The sequence below is a fragment of the Filicampus tigris genome, chromosome 11 (genome assembly GCF_054856515.1).
Source record: "Filicampus tigris isolate MCC_2025a chromosome 11, RoL_Ftig_1.0, whole genome shotgun sequence".
Lineage (NCBI taxonomy): Eukaryota > Metazoa > Chordata > Actinopteri > Syngnathiformes > Syngnathidae > Filicampus > Filicampus tigris.
Window position 1 is genome coordinate 1,889,466 of NC_141227.1, and position 11,624 is coordinate 1,901,089.

At 45.2% G+C, this 11,624-nt stretch overlaps 1 protein-coding gene across 1 annotated transcript in view; it reads left to right on the forward strand.

The window, feature by feature from the left end:
• The window catches only part of hnrnpll (heterogeneous nuclear ribonucleoprotein L like), a 79,797-nt gene extending 78,417 nt beyond the window's left edge, over positions 1-1,380 (forward strand). The window contains exons 12-14 of the mRNA XM_086044429.1: positions 95-152; positions 262-360; positions 930-1,380. Of these exons, the coding sequence (XP_085900555.1) occupies positions 95-152; positions 262-360; positions 930-985 (213 nt within the window). The 3' untranslated portion in view covers positions 986-1,380. The remainder of the gene's footprint in view (positions 1-94; positions 153-261; positions 361-929) is intronic.
• Positions 1,381-11,624: the final 10,244 nt, after the last annotated feature.

Here is an 11,624-nt window from a genome sequence, read left to right on the forward strand (position 1 = left end):
TTGGGTTGACTTTCCCCTACACTGGATGAAATGACTTGATGTTTATTGCTCCAAATGTGTTTACACATTCCTTATTTTTTGTGTGTGTTAACAGTTATGTAATGAGCATGATGTGCCCGGCTTTGTCAAATTCAAGATGTTTGATGCCAAATGTAAGTTGGATATATAAATATATATATATTTTTTTCATGTGAATGGGAAGTATGTGAGTATATATAGATTTGTTCTGTTAATGCTATATCTTTTATGTTTTTCTTTCAGCTTCCTCCAAGACAATATCTGGGTTGTTGCAATTTGACAGCAAGACAGAAGCTGTGGAGGTTCTCACCGTTCTCAATCATTACCAAATAAGGATACCAAGTACATATGTGTGTCTGAAACGCACCTACAATACTGTAAAAACCCATATTTGCACTTCACTGTATATGGACAAAATATTGCACATGGACATTGTTCTGCCTACAGTTTGGTCCAGTCATGGACTTATACATTTTACCACCCAACAGCTTTCTGCAGCGTTTCTGGTCATTGCAGTAGTAAATGCATGCACACAGAAATACACTGACCAATTTCATAGTGACTCCTCCCATGTGAAATGCTCAGCCAGGCCAATATTCAGAGCAGCTTTGTGAGTGCAGCAAGTGGATCTGTGCCATGCTGGCAAGTGGTGAGAAGAGTCTAAGGAAGCAAGTTTAGAGTAAACTATATTGTGCTTTAAAACATGCAAAACACTCAAAGCTGTCTTCAAAGGCAATTGTTTTGCTTGCAACCACGCTTTTCATGTAAATGCTTATCGGTGGTACATCCCAGTTATTCTCTCAGTTATTTGCGTATTTTCTCTAGTCACAGGCCTGCCCATTCGCTATCCCCCGTGAACACCGGAAGTCAACTGCAATAATAGTAATGTGTGTGTCTGTGTGTCTTTGCAGACGGTTCCAACCCTTACACTCTGAAATTGTGTTTCTCCACTTCATCTCATCTCTAAAGATCTGGAAAAAAACGGAGGTGATCGTCGAATTAAAGAGAGCAAGCACAGACAGACACAATGACCAGTGGATAGAGAAAAGCACATAGACTGTATATACAATAAAGATAGGTGGCATTTAGACATCCAAAAACAAGACAATCTCCATAACTGATGTATAGTATGTGCCATACAAATGACTTGGTGATGTACTTCTAATCCCTTTTTGTCTTTGAGTGTGTGGTTTTGAATCTTACTGCCTACAAGTCATGTGCATGCTTTGATTGTTAATAATGTACAGTACAGTATATGGTTATCCCAACCTTTAAACAAATATGTGTGGGTAACGTATAGAAAACATTTTGTCTTTATCTTATGGCTACATGTGGTATTAAAGGGACCTTACAGACTTCAAACAGTTTCTGGGGGTTTATTTCTGAAATTGTTCAAATAGTAACACATTGGGCCCTATTTTGGTAGACTGGCACCCCTGGGATCAGTGTAAAAAACGAGCGCAACTTGATTTTGGTACTGGGGAAAGTCTAGTCTAGCGTGTTTGGGACCGCAATGCACCTCACTAGGCGTTCCGCCCCTTGGGGCTGCTGCGACCCTGACGCACCTGATAATTTGGTAACACAAAGTAGACGGCGCTTGGCATGAAAACGGACACACGTCGTAGGTGCAAGGCAATCTCTAATCGTCCACGTAAAATGCGGGACCAACTACATCATCTGCAAGGAGGGGTCTTGCAGTTAACGTGTTTCCGCAATGTCAAGCCGGCGTGCGCTTCAATACCATAAAAGTAAAAACCCCACATCACCCTGAAAACACCATCCCCACTGTCAAACCTGGTGGTGGCAGCATTATGATCTGGAGCTGGTTTTCTTCGGCACAAACAGGCAAGTTGATGGGAGCTGGATGGAACCTATAGGGTAATTTCGGAAAAAACTGTTGGAGTCTGCAAAAGATCTGAAACTGGGAGGGAGGTTTACCTTCCACCAAGGCAATGACTAAACAAAGCAAAATCTCAAATGGAATGGTTCAAAACTAAAATACATGTGTTAGAATGGCCAAGTCGAAGTCCAGACTTGAATCCCATTGAGAATCTGTGGAAAGATCTGAAAACTGCTGTTCATAGATGCTCTCCATCTAGGCTTATGAGCTCGAGCTGTTTTGCAAGGAAGAATGGTATGAGCCCGAGCTGTTTTGCAAGGAAGAATGGGCAAAAATGTCAGTTTCCTGATGTGAAAAACCTATAGAGACGTATCCAAAAAGACTTACAGCTGCAATGGCAGCAAAAGGTGGTTCTAAAAAGTATTAACTCAGGGGGGCCGAATAATTTTGCATGCCCCACATTTCAGTTTTTTATTTCTAAAAAAAGGTTCAAATTTTCATGTCCAAACTATGGCCTTGGGAACATTTGCGGCCTACCATCCATTTTTCTGGATGCATATACAAAAAATTATATTTGACACGGCCCACAAGGCTAGTTAAAAAAAAAAAAAAAAAGTCAAGGTATGCAGCGTGAGGAAGGAGGATGTGAAAAAATAGTTGCCATTGCTATTAATAACTTGATTCACATACTGTACAGCTTTTCTAGATACGCAAAGATGCATATTAACTATTTATGACTAAGATAAAATCACAATTTCTCTTCTAAACACTGCTGAATAAAGGTTCTTCAATTTTAGAAGCAAAAATTGTTTCTTACGCATTCTACTGCGTTAATGCCTGATTTATGAACCTATAACATGAATTATCCCCAAGTAACTATTTTAAAAATGGTCATCTTACTACATTTTGCTCTTGTTTTGTTCTGATTGTGGGAATGGGTTTCAGCTACTGTTCAATGCATGGGTGGATCTCGTCTAGTAGTGTACAGGGTCGTAGGCCACCCCCACATCTTTATGATTAAAATGTGTTCAACTGAAATAAAGTTCTACTCTTTTCCTCACCAAAACTATATACAGTATATTCAGTTATAAAATCATAGTCAAATGGCATATGCTAGATTAACACATTTTAATCATGTGCAATCGATGTACAAAGTACACGTCCGAATTAAGTAAATCGAGAAGATCCAAAGAATTTTTCCAGTGTAGATGTTACAATTTGGTTGATAAAATAGGCATACTCAGCTTTGGGTACATTTTGAATATTTGAGTCGTAGCATCAATTATTCATTCTCATTGCAGATAAATTTGGTTAGTCAATCTGGTTTTCCAAATAGCAAAATTGAAAATCAATACCCAGAGATGGGTAGTTGACCCTATTTTGCCAGTCCGTCTTCTGTCCATGACCTGGGAACCCTTCTGTCATCGTTCCTCCGTCCTTATTCATAAAAATGTTATTCATAAAAATAATCGTCCTCCAACCCAGTCTGTCCTCGTCCTTTCAAAGCGCTTCTGTCCTTACATTGCGTCAGAGAACGACCAATCATGGCTCAGCTTCAGAAAGCAGGTGAGCTGTGATTGGTTGTTACCTGAGCCCTGACCAAATGTGATGTCATATTCAGTCTACATAAGTGACAAAATGGCCGCCCCCCGAGATGACTAAAAACAGGTGGATTTTGCTATATTCCATAAACGCTTTATTAATCAGAATGCCCTGTTTCAACCAATGTGCCTGCATAAAACATATTCCTGAAAAAAATATGTCACCCTAGATAGCATTTAGCTGCCAACACAACCACCGTCGGTCACCAGACTACAGAGGGGAACTTCAAGAGAATATTTAACATTGCGTTATAACGCAATACAATTTATATATTATATATATGTATTGCAAAATGTTTGCATTATAATGCAATAGGTTTTTCATTTTTATTGCGGTATTTTGCGATAAAATAATATTTGCAAAATAACGTAATGTTATTTTCAGAGCTGGGCACTTGACCCTTTTATTGCCAGTCCGGCCGCGACCCTCCACCCTTGACCTGGGTACTCTTCCGGCCTCGACCTCCCGCCCTTATTCATAAAAATTACCCCCCGCCCTGTTCCGCACCCCACCCCCCCAAAAAAAAGCTGACTTCAGACAGTAGGCGGGGGACACCCTGAACTGGTTGCCAGCCATCGCAGGGCACACAGAGACAAACAAACATCTGCACTCACAATCACACCTAGGGGCAATTTAGAGTGTCCAATCAACTTACCATGCATGTTTTTGGAATGTGGGAGGAAACCGGAGTACCCGGAGAAAACCCACGCAGGCACGGGGAGAACATGCAAAGTCCATACAGGGAGGGCCGGGATCGAACCCACGACCTCTGCACTGTGAGGCGGATGTGCTAACCAGTGCCGCCCCCCACCAATAATAATATTAATAAATTAAACATTAAAGTGACACTTGGGTGAACTTGACATTGGCACTTATATAATAGCTTTGCATGTAAAAACGACATTAGTACTAAAATGCCCACCTCAAAAGACACTTTAGTGATTTAAGGTCTTTTTTTGTGATTAGGTTTACGACAAATTTCCACGCCACTAAAAGGGACGCGGCTTATGTTATGTTTTCGGTCTCAGTGGTCTATGTCACGCGAGGAAGGCATGCTTGGTAATATTGCTCGCTTTGTCAGTTCTGTTGTCTAAAACGGTGATCGATCGCCACCAAAATGCGAGGCAAATGCACATTACTACTCTTGTCCACTTCAAACTGTGAAAGTATAAAAGTGTCCTGCACAATAGTTTGGATTTATTAACTTAAAACGTGATCTCATCATGATCACCTCCACAAAATCAAAAATACCGTGGCGATTGCTCCTCCACTTTCACAAGCTGAAGCAGACAAGAGCATGAATGCACACACGAACCCCGACATTATATTTCGGACATTTAGCGACGCTAAACTCATGTCTCAGGAGGGAGAGAGACGCAGCTTGCAGCAGCAGCAGGCAGATTGGAGCCCCCCGCTTCCCTCCCCGGTTAAAGGTAGGATTGGAACAGCAGAAGTTTAGCAACAACTAGCTTCAGGCCGTTAAAACAAAAGGCATTAGCACAATGGGAAGTATCCCGATACCATATTAAAACACTGGTATCGGTATCTGCGAGTACTTACAAATAACGTGCCGATGCCATTTCCCGATGCTGTACAAGTAAAGAACGTTGAATGCAGCGTTTTGTATCTTGCTACCTGCTGCTTTTTCATGTGTGTGTGTGGGGGGGGGATGAGGACAGTAGGGTACAGGAGATATAATGGCGGCGATATGTAACTACTTCAACATAGAAACTCCAGCTATAGCAAATGTTGCAAGAGACAGAACCAAAGTGGCCAGGTTCAATATGTTATACCTGATGCAACATTTGAGAACGAAACATGTGAATGAGCACCAAGAGTTTGCAGCGGCAGCGAGCATGAACAAGGAAAATGGACCGCAACAACAAACCCTGCTCAATTTTGGATTTGGGAGTTGAACTTGTTGGATTTTTCTACTGCTTGTTTTTGGTTTTGAAAGTGGATTTGGGAGCGGAAGTTGTTGCGTTGGGTCACTAATACTCAAAACAAACTTTTATAATAATGTCCTATGCCTTTTGTAATTAATCCGACACAATCTCTCTCAAAGATACCTCGTGTATATTATTTCTTATTTTTTCCTGTTTCACAAAGGTTTTTAAGTCTGACCAAGCCATGATAGCAAAGGTTTTACATCCAAGTGAGTATGCAGTTCATTAGGATTTTTTTTTTCCAAAAGTACATCCGACTCACAGTTCAGAGGTCGTGGTTTCAATCCCGGCTCCGGCCTCCCTGTGTGGAGTTTGCATGTTCTCCCCGTGCCTGCGTGGGTTTTCTCCGGGTACTCCGGTTTCCTCCCACATTTCAAAAACATGCGTGGTAGGTTGATTGGACCCGCGACCCTTGTGAGGATAAGTGGTATGGATAATGAATGAATGAATATTTATATTCCTCATCATCTTATGGCCACCAAAGTTTCAAATTATAGTGTCCAAACTTGCTTGTACACCCATCAGGGGGAAAGAGAAAGAGAAAGAGAGAGAGAGAGAGAGAGAGAGAGAGAGAGAGAGAGAGAGAGAGAGAGAGAGAGAGAGAGAGAGAGAGAGAGAGAGAGTTTTGTGTTGGGATAAACAAGAAGAAAAAATAATAATAATAATACAACGGAGAAATGCTTTTAATAATTTGAGTGGATATTTACATGAATTTTTCTATCGAAATAATGAATACTTGGCGGCACGGTGGTCGACTGGTTAGCACGTCCGCCTCACAGTTCAGAGGTCGTGGGTTCCATCCCGGCCCCGGCCTCCCTGTGTGGAGTTTGCATGTTCTCCCCGTGCCTGTGTGGGTTTTCTCCGGGTACTCCGGTTTCCTCCCACATTCCAAAAACATGCATGGTAAGTTGATTGGACTCTCTAAATTGCCCCTAGATGTGATTGTGAGTGCGGATGTTTGTCTTTGTGTGCCCTGCGATTGGCTGGCAACCAATTCAGGGTGTCCCCCGCCTACTGCCCAAAGACAGCTGGGATAGGCTCCAGCACGCCCGCGACCCTTGTGAGGATAAGCGGTATAGATAATGGATGGATGAATAATGAATACTTAAAATTGAGCTGGTCTTATCAGGAGAGTTGAGTGACCAGTGCTTACGTTACTGGAAGTCCTTCCCAGGTCACACATCAAGAATGACACTCTGACCCGAGCAAGGCTTATGGATTGCTTATGGGGAACATAAACTCCTTTATTGACCTTTATCCATGCCAATGGAACCCTGAAAATGTAACTTCATGCAACACAATATGAAGAGTCAACTTACCAATAACATACCGAAAGTGAGCAGCAAGAAAAGAAAACAAAAGTTGTAGACCAAACAAGCGTCCCTTCTTATCAGCTGAAGGGGAACTGGGACACACAGTGAAATGGTGACTGGGTGGTGGTCAGGAAAAGAGAGAAACTGGGGTTTGGGAGACGGTTGGTTTGGAGAGAAACAAACATAGGGACGGAGGGGGTAGAAGGAGGTGTATAGATTGTATGCTATAGGTGTGCTATGATTGTAAGGGACTGACTGGCCATCGGAGAAATCAAGCTTCAGGGCGAGGAGTTCAAATTGTTTAGTGATGGAAAGTGAAGATAACATGGTAACCTGAAATTTGTTTTTTATATATATATATATATATATATATATATATATATATACCCACTTTCCGAGGGCGATCACACCGTCCTTGACAGACACTGATTTACTTAGCCAGGTTTCTGATAAAATAAGGATGTCAGCATTGGTTTCTTGAATCCAGATTTTGGCAAAATCAAGTTTGGGGAGCAGACATCTAATATTTATATGAATTAATCCCAGGCCAGACCTGGTTCTAAATTCACCAGGAGTAGAAATGTTATTTAAAGCGGGGCCTGGATTAGGTTGTACATTACCTGATATCAGGAGTAAAAGCAGTACAAAAATGATCTACTTCAAATTGTGAGAGGGGCCAATAACAGGTTTTTGTGGCTCCATATTGTCAATAAGTCTGATTTCAGTAAGCGTATAGCATCTTTTTAAAACATAAATACACCATACATTAAGCTGGGTGAAGTTATTCACGACTGGCCTTAAGGTGGACAACAATAACTGAACTGACAACTCAGTGGTTTCTAAGAACCAAGTAATTGTTACTGCATTTGGCAGAATTAGCAGTTGGCAGGGCACTTCATCAGGTGCACCACCACAGTTGGGGGAAACTGGACCATGGGTAAGCAAGAGAATCAGGTACAGTACAAGTGTTAACAACATTATTAAGATTGTTTTACCAGTCCAGGCTGAGGCTGGCGGAAGGGCCGGGCTGAGGCTGTCGGAAGGCCCGGGCTGTAGCAGGTGGAAGGCCAGGTTGAGGCTAGCACATGTCCAAGCTGAAGCTAGCAGAGGGCCAAGCTGTAGCTAGCAGAGGGCCAGGCTGTAGCTAGCAGAGGGCCAGGCTGTGGCTAGCAGAGGGCCAGGCTGTAGTTAGCAGAGGGCCAGGCTGTAGCTAGCAGAGGGCCAGGCTGTGGCTAGCAGAGGGCCAGGCTGTAGCTAGCAGAGGGCCAGGCTGTAGCAGGTGGAAGGCCAGGTTGAAGCTAGCAGAGGGCCAGGCTGTTACAGGTGGAAGGCCAGGCTGAAACTAGCATGTGTCCAGGATGAAGCTAGCAGAGGGCCAGGGTGAGGCTAGCACACGTCCAGGTTGAGGCTAGCACAGGTCCAAGCTCTAACAGGTGGGTGGAAGGCCGGCTAAAGCTAGCAGAAGACCAGGCTGTAGTCGATTCAAAACTGGGCTGAGGCTAGCAGAGGGCCAGGCTTAAGCAAGCAAAGGCCCAGGCTGTAGTAAGTCGATGACCTGGCTGAAGCTAGTAGTGATCCAGGCTGTGACAGGTGGACGGCCAGGCTAAGGCTAGCAGAGGCACTGGCTGTAGCAGATGAGAAAGCCTGTAGGTTTTGAAGTCCATAAAAGTCCATCAAACAACCATCAACGCTCCTTATGGAAAAGATGTGAGAGTAAGCCTTCCTTTGCCAACTTTTTAGCTTGAAGCAAATAAGAAACAGACTATAAAACAGACGTGAATTCACAACACACTGACAAGACAAACAAAGACAGTGCTGTCATCTTGGATGAGAGGACTTGCCGCTAGCGCAAGCCCAGCAGGCCCCGACAAAGTCCAAAATGTCTTTCTTAAGCCCTGTCCACCAAAACCTCTGAGCAACGAGTGAGTGAGTACGGCTAATGCCAGGATGGCTGGCAATCTTGGATGCATGTCCCCACTGCAGTACCATGGTGCGAAGCCTCGTCGGCACGAACAATTTCCCGGCAGGAGAGTTCTCCGGAGTCCGCTCGTCCTTCTGCGCCTCGATTACTCTTTTCTCAACGTCCCACTGTAGAGCTCCTACAATGCAACGATCCGGAAGTATGGGTTCCGTCTTTGTGACGTCATCATCGGAATCATGGAGTCGAGAGAGGGCGTCCGGCTTCTGATTTCTGGAACCCTTGCGGTATGTTAAGATGAAATTGTATCGGGTAAACAAGAGCGCCCACCGGGCCTGTTGAGAGTTCAACCTCCTGGCGGTACGGTTCTTGTGATCAGTGTAAACAGTAAAAGGTTCTTTAGGCCCCGCCAACCAATGTCTCCACTCCAGCAAAGCAAGGACGATGGCCAGTAGTTCACGATTTCCCACATCGTAGTTCGATTCCGCTGCACTGAGTTGCCAGGAGAAAAAGGCGCAGGGGTGGAGCCTCTGGTCGACTGGGGAGAGCTGAGACAGGACGGCCCCCACCCTTGAATCCGATGCGTCAACCTCGACCACAAAGGGAAAATCTGGGTTAGGGTGGGTCAACACTGGTGGTTTGTAAACACGCTTTGAGACTAGTAAATGCTGCTTCGGCACTAGCAGTCCATTTAAAGGGGATCTTACTTGAGGTGAGTCTGGTTAAAGGTCCCACTCTTTGGCTATAGTTTCATATAAACCGGCGGTAAAAATTGGCAAAACCCAAGAACCGTTGTAATTGTTTGCAAGCCTTGGGCACAGGCCAGTCGAGCACAGCCTGGGTTTTGGCGGGATTGGCCTCTCAATAATGAAGCCCAGGAACTGAACCGAGCGGGTGTGAGAGTCGCATTTCTCGGCTTTGACATAAAGCCGGTTCTCTAACAATCGCTGCAGTACCATGCGAACGTGTTGGCGATGTTCGTCTAGGGTACGAGAGAAAATGAGGATGTTGTCTAAATAAACAAAACAAAATATATTAAGCATGTCTCTCAGAACATCATTGATAAAGCACTGGAACGCGGCAGATGCATTGGTGAGAAAGGAATGACTAAATACCGGTACTCAAAATGCCCCAAGGGCATCATAAAACAAAGGTTTTCTATTCATCCCCCTCTCGTATCCGGACTAAATGATAGGCACTACGTAGATCAAGCTTTGTGAAAACGGTAGGAGATTGTAGCGGGGCAAAAGCAGAGTACCGGAGTGAGCGGGTACTTGTTCACTGTGATATCATTGAGACCCCGATAGTCAACACACGGCCTTAATGTCTTATTGTTAATGCGGTTGGTTATGCAGTTTTAACCAAGGCAGCCCCAACACCAGGGGCGCCGCCCGCGACGGCATGACAAGAAACTTTCTCTTTTCAAAATGGTTCCCCGACAGTTTCAACCCTAAGGGCCCAGTGACATGCGTAACATTAGCTAGTGGCCAGCCATCGAGATCTGGCACCCTTCTTGCTTCGTCAAACTCTGTAGTCGAACATCCTAAGGCCTTTAACGTCCCGTCCTGAGCCAGACAATTCACCCGAGAGTTTCAATCTACTACGATTAAGGCCTCCATCCGTGATTCCTCCCGAGTCGCACAAATGCAGGTAGTACTCACTTTGTTCAGAAGTTTCTGACAAGAGGGTCCATATTACTGCCCACCGAGCTGAGTGGGTGGTTGATAACTGCGTGTCGGATGAGCGGGACAACGAAACACTCGATGACCCAGTTGACCACAGTAAAGGCAGGCCCCGGTCTGGAACCGTCATCGCCTCTCGTCTGGATGCACACGTCCTCCTCCGAGCTGCATGGGTTCCTCTGTTGGCCCAGCGAAGCAAGTAGATGGCTGTCCTTCGGGCCTGGGGAAGGCGGTGGCGAAGAGTGGGGGTCGCCCCCTGCCAGTCTGGAGAGTCACTGTGGCCGCCCGCTGGCCCTCCCACTCGCACTTGCGGCGTCTCTCCCTCATTTGATTGTCCAAAAGGATGGCCAGATTGATGAGGTCTTCCAGGTTTCTAGAGTTATCGTGCACTGCTAACTCGTCCTTGACGGATGAATTGAGTCCACGACAGAATACACTACAAGGTGCGTAATCATCAAAATGGCTCTCAGCTGCCAGGAGACGGAAGGAAATTGAATAATCGGCCACAGACTGATCCCCCTGAACAATATCTAGAAAACGACCCCCAGCCTCTCTGCCCTGAACTGGGTGGTGAAATACGCAGTGGAATCCGGCTACGAACGCTGAGTGTGAGGACTGGAGCTCCGGTCATGCGTTGCTCACCGCCATCGCCCAAGAAGCAGCCCGGCCAGTCAAAAGACTCATGACAAACGTGACCCTGGAGCTGTCATGGTAATACGTGGAGGGTTGCTGGCCAAAAATTAAGGAGCACTGGTGAAGAAACTGACCGCAACTATCAGGTTCTCACCGTAACGCGACGGATGAGGCAGACTAGGTTCACGGGGCGAACCCGGAGGGAGATACCCCCCTTCAGGGGAGTGGTGGCAATCGCCCACTTGCACCCCGTGGCGGTTTGTGCCAAACGGGAACCCAACTCCTCGCACTTTTGAGCCAGCAGGCCGACCGCGTCACGGAGCTCCGCTAAGGCGGTCTCCTGCTGACCCACTAATCTGCCCTGACTGGCCAGAGCTTAAAAAATTTTCTCTTTGTCTGCAGGATCCGTGGTCAGGTTATTCTGTCACAGGTTCCAGTGGGAACTGGAAGCGGGTGGATCCCACAAACGCAGACAAGGAGAAGAAATGTATTAAACCAAATTTACGGAAAAAAACAATTCTACATCCGCAACGGTACGACAAAAGACGCTGGCGAATCTTGCCACGAAAAAACAATTAACAAAACAAGAGCAAGGAAACTGCAAAAACAAATTCACTTGTCAACAGTGGGATAAGAAAAAACTCCAATCTCAAATAAACAAAACCCGTCAGC